The sequence below is a fragment of the Tamandua tetradactyla genome, chromosome 17 (genome assembly GCF_023851605.1).
Source record: "Tamandua tetradactyla isolate mTamTet1 chromosome 17, mTamTet1.pri, whole genome shotgun sequence".
NCBI lineage: Eukaryota > Metazoa > Chordata > Mammalia > Pilosa > Myrmecophagidae > Tamandua > Tamandua tetradactyla.
The window spans coordinates 5,241,709-5,262,919 of record NC_135343.1 but is presented as its reverse complement, the minus strand read 5'-3'; the positions used below and the strand labels follow the sequence as shown (position 1 = coordinate 5,262,919).

The 21,211-nt window shown below is 47.6% G+C and overlaps 1 protein-coding gene across 3 annotated transcripts in view; it reads left to right on the top strand.

Annotated features, from left to right (window-relative positions):
* The window catches only part of AFF3 (ALF transcription elongation factor 3), a 586,201-nt gene that overhangs the window by 533,964 nt on the left and 31,026 nt on the right, over positions 1–21,211 (top strand). For all 3 annotated transcript variants that reach the window (XM_077133878.1, XM_077133880.1, XM_077133879.1), the window contains 5 exons: positions 2,915–3,098; positions 9,353–10,411; positions 12,789–12,913; positions 16,295–16,493; positions 19,373–19,497. In XM_077133878.1, the coding sequence (XP_076989993.1) occupies positions 2,915–3,098; positions 9,353–10,411; positions 12,789–12,913; positions 16,295–16,493; positions 19,373–19,497 (1,692 nt within the window). The remainder of the gene's footprint in view (positions 1–2,914; positions 3,099–9,352; positions 10,412–12,788; positions 12,914–16,294; positions 16,494–19,372; positions 19,498–21,211) is intronic.

The window sequence follows — 21,211 nt, the reverse complement described above, 5'->3', positions numbered from 1 at the left end:
TGGCAACGGGATTCCACTTTAGTATCTTTAACAGTACTATTTGATCTGAAACTATAGCCACCTTATAAAAAAAATGAAAAAAAGTAAAAGCTGGTTTGAGGACATTTACTGAAAACTGGAGAGTTAAGATGAATGAGGAACGCTTTGATCATTGGTTTGATATGATTCTTTGATTATTGGTTTGATATGATATAATTCAAACCGAAATTATCTTCCAGAAAACAGAACTGTTCTCATTGGGTATATACCTAAACAATTTTGTTTTATGTTTGACCTGCAGTATTCCCAGGAACAATTCCTCTCTTAAACAGAGCTTTTGAAGCTCCCCGTGGCCTGTTTTCATTCACTGCTTCAGCTTCACCCCAGTAGTCTACCCCATGCTCCCTAAAGTGTGCACATAACAAGTCCAGGGACGCTTGCCCCATCCTTGAAAAGCAGTTATTTTCTGGCTCCATGTTCTCTGCCCATTGAAACATGAGTCCACTCGGTGCTCCCCCAGATGCACCACGGGCCTCCCAGCTCATGCGAGCAGAGCATGAGAAATACCCTAGAACTCTTGGCTCCCTCAGCTGTTTGAAAAACAAATAATAGGTAGGTAAAACTGTCATTTTAAGTGAATTTCCTCATTTGAGCAAGGAAAGCATAATCGTATCAGGCTTTTCTGCCTGTCTGTTTCAGATCTGAGTGTCTGTCTCCTTGGGCTAGTATGGCTCTTTGCTGTGGGATAGCAGTCATAAAAGGAAGGCAGCATGGTAACGTTTAATGGATGTTTTCCCAGAAATTAAAGTGCCACTTTTCAAAAGGCAGTCAATCACTTTGCAGCGAAAGCCACAGGGAATTCCACACACATCGCAGCCTCCGCTGCGCACACAAAGCCGGTGAATGCATAGAACCAGCATCACGCGTCCTTTTATGTTTGAATTAAAGCAAGTAGAGAGTATTGGCCGGTGATCAGAGCCTCGAGAATCATATCAAACCAATAATCAAAGCGTTCTCATTCATCTTAACTCTCCAGTTTTCAGTAAATGTCCTTCTGGAGTGTGGGTACTTATCTCTTTCCTCCATGTCTGTCCCCTCCATTGTTGTAATGAGGAAGTCCTTTGGTCATGCGTTGTTGAGTTTTACCCAGTGTTTGGGGGGCCTGCTGACCAAACTGTAACCATGGGTCCCAGATGCTCACGTGCATTCGGAGTCCAACAGGCTCTTTTTCTTTCAGGACTCCCCTGAGAGTAGCCATCACAATTCAGCCAACAGGAAAGATGGATTTTAGTTTGAAAGAGAAGAAGGAAATACTACAGCCCCATTATCACTAACCTTCCCTTCCCCAGTTCTGTCTCAAGATCCAAGATACCTCGCTCAATACCAGACACTCACGATAGGCTGGTAAAGAAATTGCTGCCTCTGGGCCAGGCAGAAGTGTACAGATGTTGGCTGATGTTGAGGAACTTTGTCAGGTATTAGGTATCGACCTTGACATTGGTGGGAGAAATAAAAAGCCACAAAGGAGCAGGCCACGTTGGCTCAGCAAGCAGAGTTCTCGCCTGCCGTGCCAGAGACCTGGGTTCAATTCCTGGTGTCTGCCCATGCAGGGGAAAGAAAAAAAGCCACAAGGGAAGGTTATGCTCAGTCTCCAGGTTTCCCCTGACCCTGCAGTTTGAAACGGCGTTTTTACTTCTGGGTTTTCTGAGAGACAGCTTCTTGCCTTACCATTCTTGGAAGAGAAGCCAGGCTCCAATCTGGATGAGCTGCCCTTCCCCATACCTGACCCCAATGCTGCGGCTTTACCTGAGTCCTTAGGAGAAGCCTCTGCCAAAGATTTTGAGAATGAGTGAAAAGAGTCCTTTTCCCGGTCCAGGCCACTCTCCACTGTAGACCATAAGCCCTGACCAGCTCCCAAGGAGCCGCCTTTGCAAATGCTCGGCCCTGTTGAAACTCACAACACAGGGATACACAGATATTTGCTGGCTCAACCTAAAATAGTGATTGCTGCATTTTCTGGATTTAGAACTTGACCCTAAAAGAACACGTTCAGGTGTGTTCCAATTCACTTAATAAAGGACTTGGAAGATGTTGAGTAGTATGTGAGTACTGAAATTTTCTTTTTGGCTCAAACTCTCGTTGGTTGGATGTGCGCCCTTTGGGTCGTTGTGGTTTATTCGTCACCATTGGAAAGCATCGCTATCTACTGTTGTCTTTGAGTCTGCCATTACTTTCCGGTAAATGTCAGTGTGGATTATAATATCAAGTGTAAATGTTCAGTGCTGTTTCTGTAAGCCTCTCCTTTGTCTGGAAAATGTATAGAAACCTGTAAGTGGTAGTTTTCAGTTCTTTAGTAAGGGACAAAAGAAGGTTACTGTGATACAGAAAGCCAGCTCACATAGGGACTGCGGCCCCCCACGCCAGGGGCGGGAAAGTGAGACTGTCCCTTGAACTGTCCAGAAGTCTCCAGCCCTGTCCTAAGTCCTGCCAGCACGTCCACATTTCCCTTGGGGGCAAAAATGAAGCCAACAGTCATTTCTACATTTTCAGAAAGATCCCAGACTTTGGGATGTCCTTCCGTTTTCTCGGATGGTTGTAGATGTGAGGATTGGGAGACGCAGCCAAAGAGAAACGGTCATTCTGCAGTCACACTGCCTTCCCTTCTAACGTGGCCCCACCGGTGACCAGCGCCTGGTGACCAGGGACACCTGCTTCCCTTCCCTCTTTTATTTGCCGTGTGATATGTTTAGGGTCAGGACGCCTCCAGCGTTGGGCCCGGCTCTCGGGATCCGGCTCCCGGGTGATGGGGTGCGGGCATGGCCTCGGCTCCCCTGTGGCCGCGTGCCCCCATGTGCGTGTGTGCATGCCCCGCGTGTGTCCGCACATGCTCACTTGGCTCTCTTTCCCTCTCCTGCCCGGGCCGGCGGGCTGGCAGCTCCCTGGCCCCGCACACCAACTGCAGCGCCTCCGCGCCTTCCAGCAAGGGCAGCAGCAGTGGCAGCAGCAGCGGCAGCAGCAGCTCCAGCGACTCCGAGAGCAGCTCTGGGTCCGACTCAGAAACAGAGAGCAGTTCCAGCGAGAGTGAGGGCAGCAAAGCACCCCGCTTCTCCAGCCCCGAGGTAAGACGTGCACCCCGGCGGCCTCCCCTCCCCTCAGGATGGCAGTCGGTCCACAGAGTCAGCTTTCCCACGCCTCCCCCTGGTCCTGGGACTGTGACCAGAGAGACCTTGAGGCCACCACCCCTGGGCTGACAGTCCGTGATGGGGCTCATGGGTTGCCCACCCATCGCGGTCCCCCTCATTGCACAGCTTCCCTCGAAGTTTGGAAACATCATTCTTCATTGTCCAGAAATCTCCGTCTGGACTTTCCTATATGTCCATGTCTGCTGGAAACCCCGCTGCCTGGAAATGCCCTATGGCTCAGGCCATCTAAAGGTCAGCCAGGACAGTGACTGGACAGGGAGGTCCCCCTGGAGATGAGCCATGGCAGAGCCCAGGGAAAGGAGTTTTGTGGATTAGACATGGTCAGGATCTTACCTTTTTGCAGTTTGTCACTGAATAGAAGGACAGGGGCTGTAAATATTCATAAAACCTTAACTGTGTTTTCTTTGTAAAAATGTAGAAAGAAAAATTAGCATCAACCCACAAATAATAATGAAACCTTTTATAGCTATGATGAGTATCTGTGTGAAAGATTTAGGTGCCTCATATAAAAACATTACCAGGTACCAATAAAACCATTGCTACATCTACTCTAAAGTGGAAAGGGGAAAATTAAATAGTAACTCAGGGCAGGGAGAATCTTGGGAGAGGGGTGAATGTCAACTTCTCAAGGCTGCAAGGCTGGACCAACTTCTAAAGGAGGAAGAAATGCACTTTCTTCTAGAGGATGTGAACATCTGACATTACCGTAGACTGTAGGATTTAATTTTTTATTTACAACCCTCTGTACCACGTGGGGGACTAAGTAAGTTCTGAAAAGGAACCAGACCCACCTGTGCAAACCCTGCCAGTGGCACGGCCCCGCACCTCAGCACAGCCAGGTGTGTCCAGCTTCTGTCCCTGCAGCACCTGAAAGCGGACACGCTTTATCTCAGGCTTGGAGAGTGGCTCTGAAATTCCCCTCAGGTTTCTCCCCTCCCCTGTCCTCTCCAGAGCTTAAGGCTTTGCAGGAGCACTGAGAAATCCAGGTTTTATTTCCCCATAGTCCTCACTTCCTCTTCAGCCCCTTTGCACCCACAGCTCTGCACCTACAGCTCTTCACTCATCCTGAAATAAGCCATCTCTCCTGCTTCTTTCTCTCCCTTCCATGCAGCACGCGTTCTCTGTCTCTGTCTCTCCCCTCTCTCTGTCTCTCTCTCCTCTCTCTCTCACACACCCACAAGGTTAAGGCCTTTAGTAAAATCAACTTTAAAAAAGCAGTGTTGATATAACCCTGGCTTTTATTATTCCTTCTTCATAATTTCACTTTCATTCATTCATTCAGTATTCGTTTAACAGATACTTATTGAGCACCTGCCACAGTCGCTGTGCTTGGCTCCTAGATGCAGCAATTACAGGACAAAAAAAAAAGACCCTGTCTTCAAGAGCTGACATTCTAATGGGGGTAATTTGAAACAAACAACAGCAGAAAACAGGGGGAGGTAAATAGAATAAAGCATAAGAGTTAAGCAGGTTCCTTCAAAGCAAGCATTATGCTATAATTTTCTGAGAAACTCCAGGACATTTTGTTATAAGAAATCATACATCCCAGGGAGAATATAAGGAAGAGGGGCAAGGGGAGAACAAATAAAAAATGTTAGTGTTCTGTGAAAATTTCCATGTCCAGGTTCTCCTGAGTTTGTATATTAAATTCGTGAACTTGGAATTGTGTTTTTATGGTAAAATGTGAACCTGAGAGCTCCTGAATGAGGCTGAATCCTTGCCTATGAGAAGTACAGGAATAAAATCTTTTAAGCAACTTCCTTGTAAATGTCACTGCAATAATTACAGAGACCTGAGCTCTTGTCACACCTTCCAGCAGCTATCAAAGAGGCCTTAGCTGAAGAGAGGGAGCAGAAGTACTAAGGAAGGCCTGGAAGTTTAAATTGCTTGAGGCTTTTCTAGGCATAGGGAGAGCAGAAGTGGCCAGTGATGTGTTAGCCACACTGCCCGTTCTTTCCTTCTGCTGGAAAATCACGTCTTAGTTGGAATAAAAGTAAGGTTTCTTTTAGCACTTTCCCCAAGATTGATACAGACACACTTCCTTTAGAAATAAAATGAGTTTGCAGGCCAAAACTCTTGTCAGTGGCAGTTTCCTTACTGACCACCCACATCGTCCCTGAGCTGGCCCGGACCCTTGATGAACAGCAGTGAGACCAGACTTCCTGCACGCCACGTGACTGTCACCTATCGGCTCTTTTCTTTGACATCAGGCACCTCACATTGCACTGCTCACACCCGTGTCCGCTACCTGGAAGCAAAATGCTCTTGGCCCTGGCTACCCCTGTTGATGACGGCTGGGTGGGGGGGCACCCATTAACCCGCATTCTCCGCCCCCCAGTGCCAGCACCCGAGAGCCCCTGAGCTCATGAAGCTCCCTGGGAGCCGTTCTGTCTGACTGTGGTGGCTGAAAGCCACCTGCTTTCCAGGGCACATGGTGGTTGGTAATGCCACACCTGCCATCTCCCCCAGCCAGCTGCTGAAGGCAGCATTTCCGTGGCTGTGGGCCTCTCTGAGACCTGATGTTTGCTTAGCTGTTCTCAGCCTGAGTTTTTTCACTTGAGTTTTCTCTTCCTTCCTGGCATTGCACATCTACTCACACCTAGCTAGCCGGCTTATCCGCACACCCAGTGTTCCCTGGATCCGCATTTCCCCAAGTAATGGGTATTCCGTGGAAAACGGAGGCTGGGCACATGGGTTTGCCGAGTGCCGGAATAAAGTAAATCCAGCCCATGTCTTTACTGAGGGCATCCTGAACCCTTAATGCTGACCCAAGAAACTGTGTTTTTCCATTGGGGTGTTTCCCAAATTTATCCCACCGTGGAACCCATTCTCGTGGGGCATAGAAACTAAAAGCGCATTTTAGAAAATGCTCCCCTAGCTCCTCCTTGAATATCAGCAGAAATGTAAGGTGAGTTGCTCATTGATTCAGCAAGCTTCTCCTTAGCTGGGTGCCTCCAGGCTCCCCGGCATTGGCTAGGACATAATGAGGCTAGGGACAAAGGACACCGCAGGGAATGTGTACACGAACCCAAGCTCGTCCCCAGAGAAGTTAACCGGAGAGCCGTGGCTGAAAACATAAAGGAGTGAGCAAGTAAGCAAGCCAAAACACTGGCAAAACCCCAGGACAGCGGCTTAGGAAATGGACTGTAGCCACCAGCAAGCCAAGGGGCTCGAGTCCCTGTGTTTCCCCTCCTCCACTGCCACTTAACTGTCATCTAGGCTTCCTTGGCCACAAGTGCCTCAGCTCCAGAACGGCTAATGCATCTGCTCTGCCTAGCTGGGGAGGTCAGTGTGAGGCACAAATCTTATCATTTGAGTGAAAACACACTGTGAGTGCATTGTGAGTTGCTCAAAGACGTTTAAGTACCTGCCTTCTAAATGTCACTGAGAGAACTTCTTAGAAGCCGAGCCCTGGCAGCTGCCTCCCTGGCCTGCTTCTCATGCTCTGAGGGGTGCAGGGAACAGAAGCCGACCCAGGCCCAGAAGGAGGGTTTGGCTGTTATAGACCCGAGACATACATGCAGGAAACCCATGTGAACAGCAAACGACTGTGCAATTGAGTATAATAAAGAGCATTCGGTGTTAGTGTTTTCTCCAAAACTCAGACTAATTCTGTCATTTTAGGTGTGGAAATAGTGGACAATAAGACAAAGCACCAGTGGAGATTTTGAGTCTTGGTGGGTGCCTTGTGGCTGTGTGGCATTGGACATATCACCTACCCTCTCTGAGCCTCATGTACAGATCAGGCATGCTCACGTTTCTGACCACTAAGGAGTAATTGAGATGATAAGTGTAAAGTGGGAGGCACGTTGGACATGTCCATGAAAGCTGACCGGGAAGTTTACATGCAACTCGGGAGCCAGCCTGAGGAATTTGGAGTTCATTTGAGGGGCATTTAGGTCCCTGTAAATCCTTGAAGAAGGGAGTGATGTAGCGACTTACTGAAAATGGTACTTCTGACTTCTTTAGCTGTGGAGTACAGAGAAAGTGAGCCTAAAGCACTCAGCAGTGGGCCCACACTAAATGGATTAAACCCCACCTTTCACAGTAATGTGCCCTCTGTGAGATTTAGTGCAGACCCCCATGTGTGCAGCCATGCTTGGGCCCCAGGCAGCCTCGGTGGCCTTTCAAACAAGAGATGGGCCCGTGGGAGGCTGGGGCTGGGGCTGTGGTGGCAGGTCCAGTGTGAGCACTGGGCCCTGCCATAGATGTGCATGCCCTTGCCTGAGACACATGAGAGGCCCCTGTGGCTTCCATTCATACCTTGAAGGTCTCATTTGTCTAGGAAACAGAGGCACAGAAGTCACTGACTAGCCAGTGGTCACTTGCCAGAGATCACCTAGTAAGAGAAATGCAGGGGTAGGGGAGACAAAGTTAGGAGCCATAAATTGTTTGCTACTTAATTAGCCACTTGGCAGCAAATCTTGGGGAAGGCGAAGGCTTCCCTTTTGCAAAGAAGCTGCTCTGTGTCCTGCTCTCTCTGATTTTTTTCCTGAATTTTTATTACTCTAAAAAGTGCACGCATCTACCGTTGCAGAATGTACCAGGTGAGCCCGTGTAGGTTTCATTGTTCTTTTTATCTGGAGAAGCCAAAATACTCTCTACTTATAAAGCAGGGTCCAAATCTATATAGTAGAACAACTCAGGTGCTAAAAAGATGTATGTTTTTGTTCTTTTGCAACTCGCTCTAGAAGCCTGGTCCTTTGGGTGGCATGGCACAAGCCAAGCAGAGTGAAATCAAACAGCAGATTCCCCGCGGGGCCGTGGGGGTCTCTTCTCCCACCCTGGTGTCCAGGATGGCTGCCAACACAGGACAAAGCTTCCCCATCCTTGTGGTGCCTGGGAGGGGCCTCGGGCCCTCATGCTGGTGGAAAGAAATGCCCTAGTGTCCAGGGCATTAGATGCCCTGCTGTGACCCCTGGGGTGCAGTTGCTCTTGCCCGTTTGGGAGAAACCAGCAGGTTTCCAGACCAAGGTCCCTGCCAAGCACTGGTTGCCTGGTGTCCACCCTCTGTGGCCGTGGGCCCTCTGGCCAGGACCTAGATGGTCTTGCGTCTAAGATACTGCCCTGTCCTCACCCCTTTAGTTCCTGGCTGCCTAGGGTATGCTCTGGACCCCCCACCTGTCCTTACCATGGACCCCATTGTGGGAACATAGCTCGGCGCACAATAGGAAACTTTTAGAATGTATTATTCAAAAACTTTTGTGTTCTCCCACAGGGAGCATGGCTTGCGCTGGACTTTAACCAACCAAGTTTGAAATGCAAAGCTAAGCAAAGACGTCTTTAGTCTAGGCTGGTCTCTGGAACCACAGATGCCGTGGATTCTCAAGTAGGAAGGTATAGGGAAGGAAAATACCTCAACTTAATCACTCAAAATATTTCCACCATTTATTTCACTTATAGTCACAATCAACCTTCTGGCTAAAGTTCAGTACTTACCAGTATACCTCTTTTCTATTGGTAATCACAGATACTGTATAAAGGTAACTTTATTCGTTCAAATTCATTGGTTCATAACCTTTTTAAATGATATATAGATCCTTAGGGACTCTAACCATTTCACATGTGTTTTTGGAATTTCACTTGACCCACCAGTCTATGCCAGATAGAATTTGTTCTAAGTTAGCCTACCCACTTGCAGGAATCTTCGTTTTGGGACTTTTCTGGCAAGATGATGGAGGTAGGTTGAGGATGAACTAATCGCCTCAAATCACCGAGGCATATAAGACTCATGCAGGTCCCTTTTGAAATGTGAGTTCGGTGTTGCAAAACGAACCATCTTCCCAAAGTGATTGATTCTATTGTTAAATCACTCTGCCTACCTGCCATGCCCACATAAGTTCACTGCATAACACTGAAAAGTGCTCAAACTGGGTTGTAAAAGGCAGAGTGCCATCCCACTTATTTTTCCAAATGGGCTGGAAAATAATTCCTCCCTGGAATGACACTGGATCCCACGGCCTTCCAGGGAGGGTCAGGCCAGCCCTGATCCACTGTGCCTGCTGAAAGCTGTCACCCAGACCCACGGCTTCCATTTTTCCTTTGCTGCAAGTCCATTCATTTTCTGTTCATACCCCTAGAGAAGTGAGTCAAGATAAAAACAGTCGGGCCCCTGTTAAGTGAGCCTTTCATAAAAGATGTTTTGTTTGTTGCCGGTTTTCTACTTGCAGGCTGAGCCGGCGCCCTCTAACAAGTGGCAGCTGGATAAATGGCTAAACAAAGTCAATCCCCACAAGCCGCCTGTTCTGATCCAGAATGAGAGCCAGGGGCCAGAGAGCAATCAGTACTACACCCCGGCGAAAGAGGAGGTGCACGAGGGCGGCAAGCTCCCCGACATCTGCCAGACCAGCCTGCGAGAGAAGGACCTCAAGAGCGCCTGCAAAGAGGAGCAGCGGCCGCGAACAGCCAACAAGGCTCCGGGGAGCAGAGCCGGCAAGCAGAAGTCCCCGCCCGCGCCCGTGGCCGTGGCCAGCGCCGCCCCGCCGCCCCCGGTGCCCGGCGCACCCGCCGAGAGCGCCCCTGCGCCAGCGCGGAGGTCGGCGGCCAAGAAGCCCACCAGGCGCACCGAGAGGACCTTGGCCAGCGAAGGCGCCACCGGCCACCGGCCCGAGGAGCCCGCGGCCGGGGACGCGCTGGGGGCGGGCGTGGGGGGCGCCCCGGAGCCCCCCAAACCCCGGCCGTGCGGCAACGGCAGGACCGGGCACCGGAAGGAGCTGCGTTCTTCCGTGACCTGCGAGAAGCGCCGCACGCGGGGCCTGAGCAGGATCGTCCCCAAGTCCAAGGAGTTCATCGAGACAGAGTCGTCCTCCTCGGCGTCCTCGGAGCTGGACTCGGAGCAGGAGGAGTATCCGCAGCCCAAGCCCCCACCCGCCCCGGGCAGCGACCAGCGGCTGAAGGAGGCGGCCGGCAGCCTGGGCGGCGCCCCCGCGCCCCGCGCGCCCGTGGGCTCCATCAACGCCAGGACCTCCAGCGACTTCGCCAAGGAGCTGGACGAGCAGTTCTACACGCTCGTCCCCTTCGGCCGCAACGAACTTCTCTCCCCGCTGAAAGACAGTGACGAGGTCAGGTCTCTCTGGGTCAAAATTGACCTGACCCTCCTGACCCGGATTCCGGAGCACCTGCCCCCGGAGCCCGGGGTCCTGAGTGCTCCCGCTGCCAAGGACGGAGACGGTGCGCAGCTGGACGCACCCCCCGAAAAGGCTTTGCCAAAGTCCAAGAGGAAACGCAAGGTAGGCCTCGGGCTGTAGGGAGGGGGTGGGGGGCGCTCCTTGAATTTGTGGCCAAGGTAGCAGAGCATAAGTAGGCTGCTGGACAGTAGTGTGTGAGGCCCAGGAACCTTGCCTACCTTTACTGGACACTCATATGCCAGGCACTTAGGTAGGTGCTTTAGTGCAGCCTTTATGTCCTTACAGCTGGCCAGTGAGATAAATACGATTTTAGACCATTAAGCCCTGGTCCCCTACATGTGGAAGTAACCACAAAGAAAATACTTATCGTGTGGGCACAGAGGCAGACTATAAGCTGGACACATGTAAAACGCGAAACGCATGGTGGATCTCAGTCTTTGAAAATGAAGAAAGCAGTAAAATGCACTTCATGATGCCATTCCGCGGCATCCCCGATATCTCTGTATGCAAAGATAATGTACATCAAATTCTATCATCTCTACTTCTCCACTCACCAGCATATGAGACACACTAGGATATCACAGCACTGACTCTGTAGTGAGTTAGCAGGGACAGAAGGGGGTGGGGGCGTGGTCAGTTAGGAGAGAAGACTAGGAGAATAGAAGCTCCCTTAGGGTAGGAATTTTTGTCTGTTTTTGTTTATGGATGTATCCCTAGCACCTAGAAGGGCGCCTGGTATAAAGTAGGCACTCCTTAAATGTTTGTTGAATGTCTGTTTGATGGCGTGGCCAGAGTCTGTTTTCAAACCCTTCCCTGCCAGCATGGTCAGCTATTTATTTGCTTCACTCAGAGGTATTGTGCCCACACCCACCTCCTTCAGAACTTTGTGCCAGTTAGGAGAGCTTGCTTGGGAGATGGCAAACCTGTAGAAGCAAGGCAGACGTTCTTGGAAGCCATATAAAATTCAAATCCGAATTTATACCTCCTCCCTCTGTTTCCACTCTGCACTTCTCTTTCTTTTAGCTCAGTGGCTTACATTTTGAGGTCCTCAGAAGCTGGAATTGGAGTTCATCAGATTTTTTTTATTTTCTCCAACATGTAATACTTTACCTGGCACTTAGTAAGTGCTCAATTAATTTCTGTTGAATGAATCAATCAGTTCATCAGTTGGTGATGAGTTTGGATATTACCTCTGGGACAGGTGGGTAAATGGCTAGACTAATGGAAATACATATATATAGAGAGAGATAGGTATGTAGGAAATATGCAGAGATAGAAATTGCTAAACATACAGATAGGCTAGAAATATGTATAGCTATCTAGATATCATAAATTGGGGTATACGGAGTGAGATATGCAAAAAGACATATGTATACATTCCAAAATATTCTGTATTTTGATGATTTTATTATTGATGGCTATTTTATGTTAATAAGCCTGCTATCCAACTCTCCTCAAAATCTAATGGCTCATCAGTAAACACAGACACACGAGAAGGGAGAGTATATTTGTGTAGCACTCACCTCAGCATCCTGGTGCTGGAGGTGGGTGACTGGCTGCCGGATTGCCAGAAGTGCCGAATCTTGCCCTCCTGGAGCCGTTGAGCCAAGGATTGACAGTTCAGAGCTTTGGCCTGGGCCCCACGAGGGCACCCATTTTGGTGTGAGTGTTAGGGACCCCGGCCATAGAACGGGTGGCGACATGGTCCCGGCCAAGAGAGAAGGTTAGAGTCTGTCTTTGATGCTGATCCTTGTCTCCTGGAAGGTGCCACAGAGAACCCTATGTAAACTGTCCACATGTTCCTGCTATTTCACAGTAAACGGAACTTGACTGACTGCCTTTGCATTGCAGTCTCATACAAGTCTAAAGTTGAACGTAATTGTGGAAATGAGATCCAAGGTACCATTTTATTATTAAAAGGTTCTTTAAGGATTCTAAGATGTCATTGAATAGTATTGTTAACTAAATTTAAGGCACTAAGAGATGACACCGCTGCTTAAAATTCATAAAGGGCATGAATTTCAAAAAGAAGGAAGGAAGAAAAAGCTCCAGGCCTCTCACTGCCCTTACCGCATTAAGCCCTGAGAATACACACTTGTTCTGCTTCAGTCTGGTATCAAGAAATGCCATAATGAGTGACAACTGAGGCTACAGAATGAATCGAGAACAGGTCTTCAACAACCCTAGGTCTGTTGATAGCAGAGCAGTTTTCAGAATTCAGCATGTTCCCTCCAGAATTTTGATCACGGCGCCGTGGCTTTCTTCTCGGTAAGCTGTGGGTCGTAAGCCTGACCCGCCTGCACCCTTGTTCGTGGAGCTGCTGAGCAGGAGCGAGCCCCGGGCAGGCATGTCTGACTGCGCTGCCCCTCGGGGTGCCGGCGGGCCTCACTGAGGGGCTTTCCCGGTGGAAGACAGTCCCCTGAGCGTGCTGTGGCCTCTTGAAAGCCAAAGCTGATGGGTTTCCTCTTACTCCATACAGTGTGAAAACGAAGACGACTACAGGGAGGTCAAGAAGGCCCTGGGAGAGAAGGAGAGCTCTGCACGGCTGACCGCACCTGCCAACAACACGTTTTCTACAAACCATTGCAACATGAACCTCAACAGGTATGTGTGTCCCCCAAAGGCGGAGGTGGGAGGAGGGCCAGGTGGGTCTGAAAGTCATGCACCATCTTGGGGGAGAAAGAGGGTTTTTTTCTTTCTCATAGACCTTATTTTTTGAAGCAGTTTGAGGTTTTCAGTAATACTAAGCAGGAAGTACAGACTTCCCACCTCCGCCTCCCCGGTGCACATTTTCCCATATTAGTAACATTGTGTGCTACATTTGTGACAACCAGTGAACCGATATTGATAAATTATTATAAACTAAAGCCTGCAGTATACCTAGGGTTTGCGCTTTGTGTCCTACATGTATGTAGGTCTTGGCAGAGGCTTGAGGTCACTTAACCACTGTTTCAGCATCTTGCAGAATAGTTTCACTGCCCTAAAACCCCCCTGGGCTCTGCCATGTCATCTCTCCTCCCTCCCCCTGGACCCCCGGTAGCCACTGATCTTTCACATCTCAGTTTGTATTAAGGTTTCTTCCTTGTCTTGTACCTTCACAGCTCATTTCCTTTTATCGCTGAATGAACTCAGTCGTCCAATGTGCCACAGTGCCATCCTCCATTCACCTCTTAAAGGGCCTTTTGGTTGCTTCTAGGTTTTGTCAGTTTAAATAAAGCTGCTCTAAACATCCATGTGCAGAGTTTGAAGTGAACGTAAGTGTTCAGAAGAGTCAGGTTTTTAATGATTGATCTCCATCTGGATCTCCAGACTTGCTTCTCTCAGTTTAACCCAAGGGTTACCATTATTCCCGGAAGGGCAGCTCACGACACAGGTCCAGGTTGGCTGCATAAGGTATTTCTGTGTAATGAGAGACCAGTCACTTTGCGTAAAAAGTATCATTTAAAACACACAGTTTTTGCACTGCCCCCTCAAAGACATACCTTTCCCACTGAAAAATGAATAACTGGATTTTCAAACCATTATTTCAGTAGTAGCAGCTAAACTCATAAGAACACTAAGCTTATTACATAGTTGAAGAAATACAAGCTTTAAGAGGCGTCTCCATAGGATGTACCTAAAGCTCTCGAATGTAGACGAAAAGTTTGGCATCACACAGCCTCTGGGCCTGCAGGGTTCAGCTGCCAGGGAGCAAGGCCCTTCCCATATGCCTCTAAAGGATTTCAGACACACCCATGTTGCATGGAATCCCCTGCATGGTAAATGGCTTTCCAGCAAGGCAAGGTCCCAGATATTTATTATGAGCCAGTAGCTTATCATCTGTCATAGCAGTTCTTTCCATTTAGAAATACCACGACCTGGAAGCCACTTTTCCTCTGCTAAGACACAGTGCAATCTCCCTGATTGGGTATACATAAGAACTTTTAGCAGGAGATTAATGTTCAGCACAGCACATAAAAATGCAAACCGAAAGGTTAGGAAAAGATGTAGCGCGGTACTAAAACTCAGAGAGGAGATTGGAGAGCCGGGATGCACACGGACGGGCCTCTCCAGTGTCAGGGGTCACCTTGGAGAGAAAGGCAGGAGCTCTTGAAGTTATGGCCTGAGGAAGAGCTGGACTTGCCCACAGCAGAGGGCAATGTGAATGGGGGAAATGTGGTCCCAAGATATTTTGCCAATGTGGCAAACGGTTATATATGCGCTTCTGTGTTAATCCATCAACTGACCTCCCTAGCAGGTCTAATTGCCGTGATTTCTAAGTAGACTTGAATGTCAACAGTATTTCAAGAGGTCTATAACAACTGTATGAGACTTTATGAAAATGTCTGTGGTTTCTTGCATGCATTTCTAATTGAAGGAAATGCTGAATTTCAGTTAGCAATTAGTGAAAATGAAGATGTGACTTTTTTTCCATCCAGGGTCACAGATACCAGGTTAAAAACTCCTGCTCTCAAGCCAAGTTTGCCTGGAAGTGCCTCAGAGCTCTTATATTCCTCTTAGGTTAATTCATGGCACAATGCACATGAAAGCACTTCGAGTTTGTTCTAGGAAAGGTGGTCTGGAAAAGTCTCGAAATGCAGTTGCCGCTGTCAAGTTTTACCAGCACAGTAAGGTGGTCCTGAAATAAGGTGACACCCCATCCCATCCCAAAGAGGAGCTGCAAATAATTTTTTGGTCAACTTGAATCTGTGTACTTGTAATGATGTAGGAGATGTAACCATCTACTGCAATATTCAATTTAATAACTGGGTTTTACATGCACATTTAAAATCACATTATATGAAATAATATGAACTTGTAAATACTACTTTTTTCACTCACATTTCAAGAAAGGTACATTCACATCCATTTTCAGCATCCATGCCTTCTTTATCCCTAGGTGGGCCCCTTTTTGCTCTGTCTGAGGCACTTTTCCAGAGCACTTCTTTCTAAGTGGTTAGATGTACAGTGCTTTTTGAACCAGAAATCTGTCAGAAACCAGAAATCCATCTCCAGAAATTCTGTCGCCACGTGGATCTATTTGAATAACATTAAGAACCTCCGTTTTATCATTTGTTTTTGAGGCCTGTGTTGGCAATTTCTGCACCATTGCCACCAACGAAGGAAATTGCTTAGGCAGTGACTTTTAATGGCTTGTTTGCAGTGATAACCAACGGGTGTGATTAAGATTCCTGTTGCAGCCCCAGGGATAATGACTAAATTTTTAACAGCCTTTGCTGTTATTTTTTAACTAACTTTATCAGGCAGGTGCCCGCTATAAGTTTCCCAAATTAGCAAGGGTTGAGTTCATTTCAGGCTGCTCCCAAAATGCTTCTCTTAAAAAATAAACTAACAATATGGTATACATTGTAACAACTCGAATATAAGTGAGTCCCTCTTCTTTGCTGTTTAGTTTTAAAGGTATTTTAAGATAAGGAACTAGGAATCAGAAAATGTAGCATCTAATGACAGTTTTTCTGTCCTGAATTCTTATTGATGTCTTCTTAACTCAGAAACTAAACAACTGAAAGTTTATTTCATACTTTGCAGGTTCTTCTGTTATTTCCCATATAATAATTAGTGCAAACTCAAAGTGTTAGCAGAAGTCTTTTTAGAAATGAAGACCTTGTAAATCACTGTTAACAGAATTTTTTCCTTACTTACTGCTTCTGCTTTGTTAGAAAAACAGTAAGTAATTTGTCAGATACTTTGAGATCCTTGGGTGAGAAACTCAGAAAATGAAAGTATTCTTATTCTTAAGTCATTTACTTTGGTGCTAAGTTACAAAATTATGATTCGTCCTGCTAGGAAGAGTGAAGAAACAATGAGTGGAATTTGTTTATCATTTGCTCTGCTCCTTATACCGTCAAGTTGTTTCCTGTTGCAGTCATTCCCAATAAGCTTCCCACTAGCAGGTTTTAAATGGCAGGTTTGGGTCGTATATAAAACATTTACCTACCCTGTGCTGACTGTGTGACATCCCATTACTGTAATTTCCTTTTTCAGCTTGGCAATACCAATAAATAAAAGTGAAAAAATGCTCCGGTCACCTGTCTCGCCCCTCTCTGATGCATCGAAACACAAATACCCCAGCGAGGACGTCGCTGCCTCCAGACCCAACAGTAATGGTCTGTTCACTTCTGCCTCCTCCGGCAGGAAGCACAGAGGCGAGAACCCGCTGCAGCCCCACACTGGAGACCTCACGGTATGTTCATGCCCCTTTCCCAGTTGAAATGGTGACGAAGTGGAGCCCACACCTGCACCCCAGCTCCCCCTAGCCTCACTCAGTCTAACTGCACACTTGGGGTGTCCTGAAGAACCCCTCAGTGCTGCTTCTGGGGTTACCTGGCAAAAGGCGCCCCTTCACCTCTCCCCACGGAGGCTGAGGAAGAAGAAGCTGGGGGTGGGGGGTGGGGAGGCATTTCAAGCCTCTGGGGCTTTGCAAAGGAAGCAGGATTTTATTTCCCATCCTGAAGGGAAAAGGTCTCAAAGCAATACTGTCCTAGGAAATAATACTGACATAGTAAATCAAGTGTTGAACCAGCCACCCCTTTAGTTTGTAAAGATTCCTTGCCTGAGGGCAGAGTTAAATCAGGATCGAAACCCCACCCCCAAACCTGCAGGACCCCACTTGGCCCCCAACCCCACAGCCACTGCCTTCTCTTCAGCCATCTCTGGAGCCTTTTCCCAGGCCCTGGGCTCCCCTGCAAAGGACCACACCTTGTGTTCACAGTTCGGCCCCCTGTTTTCACTGCCATGTGACCTTTGGGTCATGTTTAATCTCTGAGTCTGTTTCTTTCTATGCAAAATGGGGCTGATAAAATTTAGATGAGACATTTTCTGAAGAACCCAGCACCTGGGGATACCCATGAGCTAATGCTATGTGTCAATCCCTCTTCACCACCACCCTTGCCTAATAAAAAGTGGGCTGTCAACTCCCCCTCTGGGTACCTCGTCAACTCCAAACTCTCCCATGTCTTCCGGGCCACTGTGCCCCTAAGAGCAGGTGGGACTTGGTGAGACAGGGGAATAATAAGAACAGAACACTCAAAGAAGGATGGGGGGGGGCGTATTTAATGCTTTGTCCTATGAATTAAAGATGTGAAAGTTGACCAGAGACCCTGCAAGAGTCTACGGGTTAATACATCACCAGGAAGTCTATCCTTTTATGCATCCTCATTTGAGAACAATCATCCTTCAATGTGGGCTGAAAGAATCTGAGAAATCCAGATTAGAAAGACATGGGATAAAAAGCTACCAATTCTGGTTTTATCCTTATATTGCAAGCAACTGTGAGGCAGAGAATTTTAAACCAATTACAGATTGTATTTAGTCCGTCTTTCCTCGAACAGATTATTGAGCTGCTACTTAACCACAGTGTCTGAGCATAGCAGCAATGCCACACATTGAGTCTGTGTCCACGTGAAGCCTGTGGGGTGGCTGGGGAGAGTGGCCGAGACATGGGTCCCCCCCATCCGTGATTAACCCCAGCCAGTGCCCACAAGGGAACACGATGAGCTCCAGGAGCTCTTCTGCAGGGGCCTGGGTCTAGGTTGGGGTTGGCATCCTAACGCACGTCTTCTCCAAAGCAGGGTTTCTCGACACTAGTGACATTTGGGGCCAGATGATTCCTTGTCTTGGGGGTTGTTCTGGGCGTTGTGGGGTGTTTGCTAACATCCCAGCCTCGATCCCCCAGAGTCGAGTGGCACCACCCGCATCTCCAGTCATGACAACCAAGATGCCTGCATCATCACCACACTGTTCTGGCTGAACAGATCCCTCCTGTGAGGGTCAGATCGTAGAGTTCAGGCTCGGTGGGTCACCTCTGTCATGCCCACCAACTCCACTGCTGCAGCAGGAAAGCAGCTGTAGGCAGGGTATGGACGAGTGGGATGACGGGTTTCAATAAAACTTTATTTACAAAGGGCCAGGTCTGGCCCACAGGCTGTAGGTTGTTGGCCCCTGATGTGGGATATCTAAGAGACAAATAGTAGTAAAGGGAAAAGGGGCATCCCAGGTGGAGGGAATAGCTTGTACAGATGTCGTGAGGGAGACTGAAAACTGGTGCATGAGGAGAGGCCAAGGGAGCACAGGAAAGGGCAGCCGAGAGGTCGACAAGGCCGGGCTGAGGTGGGGAAGACCACGTTCCTGCTTTTGTTCTCTTTCTGAGGGCGGATGGACACCACTGAAGGGTGTTAAGGACAGATTTGGAAGTTTGACGTCATATTTTCCTGGTCATATATAAAAATTAAACCTAATCTTTAAAATGTCACCTATAAAATAGGTCTGTATTTAAAGAAGCAGCTTGGGTACACTCGATTTTAATGACTTCAGAGAAATCAATTTGCACATCGTAACTGAAGAGTTGTTTCATGATCCATGTGTTTAGCACATAATAGGTATTCTGTAAAGATTTGTAGAAGGGAATATATATCCCCAGGAAATATGATCTTTTAATTTCTCCACAGATCAATGGTGTTCCTTTATTAGACATACATTGAATAATTTCTTCAAATCCCCTTTGGCATCTCTGTTCTTCACAGATGCCCAATGAGAACAGCCAACCCTGTGGCCTCGTGGCCTCGCCTCTGTGAGGGATAGGATGGCGCAGGGACCCCAAAGCTCCGCCCCCAGACTAGCACATCCCACCACATGGGAACGTGTTAGCCATGCAGATTCTTGGGCCCCATTCCAGCCCTGCTGAGTCAGAAACCCTGGGGTGGGGCCTGCAGAACGCGCACCCACACGCCCCCCCCCCCATGCCTCCACTGTGCAATCAGTTTGGAGGCCACCGGCCTAGGGGTCGGGGCAGCAGGGCCTGAGAGCTGCCCCCCCGGCCCCCACCTGCAGAGACGCCTGTGCTCAGGCCGGTTGACGCCGAGCCATAGTTTCTGCTCCCCCGTGAGCCGGCCAGCACGACTTCCTGTTTGATGTGAGAACGGCGTTTGACAACGTGCATGTATTTATTTCTCTTTATTTACATGGAGAGCACCATCAGTTACAATATAGAGCAGTGGGACTGATGGGTGCTCTTTCAGCCAGGTGGCTCGTTTCTCAAAGACTCACGTGTTATTTGTTGTTTAGAAAGCAACTCACAGCAATCCCGAAAACCTCCTCCACAACAAGGCAAGGCCGCAGACGGAGCCCTGGTCTCCGGTTTCCAACGGGCACAGGGACTGCAAGAGGCAGAAGCTTGTCTTCGATGACATGTAAGTGTGGCTCTTTGCTAATGCACAATGGGCTAGAGCTGAGGCTTCATGGTGACGTGTCCCTCCTTGGCCTGCAGTGTGGCCACTCTCTGTCACGTGCCACGCTGAGTTGTGCGTGTCCCTCTGGGGGAGGACAAAGCCGCAACTCTGAGCGTGCCTCTGGGTCCTGGAGGAGCTTTTTTTTTTTTCTTAATATTTATATTGATAAAACTTAACGTGCAAACATTCCACACCTGGTATATAATCAGTGGCTCACAATATCATTACGCAGTTGTGTATTCATCATCATGATCATTTTTTAAACATTTGCATCACTCCAGAAATAAAGAAGAAAAAACTCATACAAAAAAATACTAGTTGGCAATGAGAGGGTGGGGTAAAGTGTATGGTATGTCCTGGCAGAGTTTCTGAAGCTGCCTCCGGAACAGTGGGTTAGAAAACTGAGGCAAGTGGGGTCCCTGAGTCTCACGTCTTAAGCTCCTGTATTTGTGGCAGTTGCATCAACCACAAAGAGAAGCCTTCTCGGTTTTGTTAATTAGAATAGTGATTTGCTGCTAAAAGCCTCCCCACCCAATGCCATATTCTATTGACAATAGAAACAGGTATTATATAAGAAAAAATATGCTGTGATCCTTCACCCCATGCTTGAACTGAAACTCCAGTTTTGCTTCAATTTAAAAGGAGAGATAGATAAAAATAACATCCCAGAATGCTCTTGAGATGCTGAAAATGAAAATGACAAATGATAAAATGGTACTGAAAATTATTTAGACTCTTATGGAAAAAAAAATATTTGGCAAGGACAAGCCTCCAAGACAGAATAATAAGGATTCAGCTTGAATCTTATTTTCAGCTTCAGCTGTTCAACAGGCATCCAGTATCCAGTATGTGTCTGTATGGGCACTGCTGTAAGTCCTGGTGTGCAAAAAAATGAGAGCTTCTGCCCTCCAGTTGCTTATGGTCCAGCTCAGGAGGCAGACTATAAGCCCCTGACCCTCCAGAAAGAAAATTAAAAGGCACTAAGAGTCTCTGGATCCCAGCATCCTTATCAGAAAATCAGGCTAATGACACCTGTTGTATCTGCCTTTGTGACCCAGCGAGGGATAGCCCCTCAGGTGCCCTGAAAATTTAAAGCACAGTGCAAGAGGGCTTGTCATAGGAGTGCAGTCAGTTGGTCAACTCAGTTTATAATTCTGGCTGGGGACATGAATTGTTCATAGGAACTCAAGCCATTTTTTAAGACAGGAGATTAGAATCAAGTTTAAAGACAGTGTGGAAATGTGCATTCAGATGTCGTAACCTACCCACATGATCAAACAGAACCAAAAGAGTTTGGGGTACTGAAAAACATTAAATGCTTCCAGTAAGTGGTTCTAAATATGTGACAGTAAAAAAAAAAAAAAAAAAAAAAAAAATGGAAATGGATGGAAAATTAAAATGCAAGGAATTTTTCAGTGTATAAATCAGAAAGCCAAGCCAAAAACAGCAACAACTAAATAGTCATACTGCAAACTGCAGTTTCTTGGACTATTTACAAAAGGAAATGTTTCTCAGTCTGCTGGAGCTGTGGCTAATACCATTTTGTTATAATCTGTATCAACGATGAGGCTGTTATCATTTGTTCTTCCCATTAGCAATATGTATAATTTTTCTGGCTGACAGCTACAATAAAACTGCTACTCCTTTTATGGATAGAGATATAATAAAATTAAAA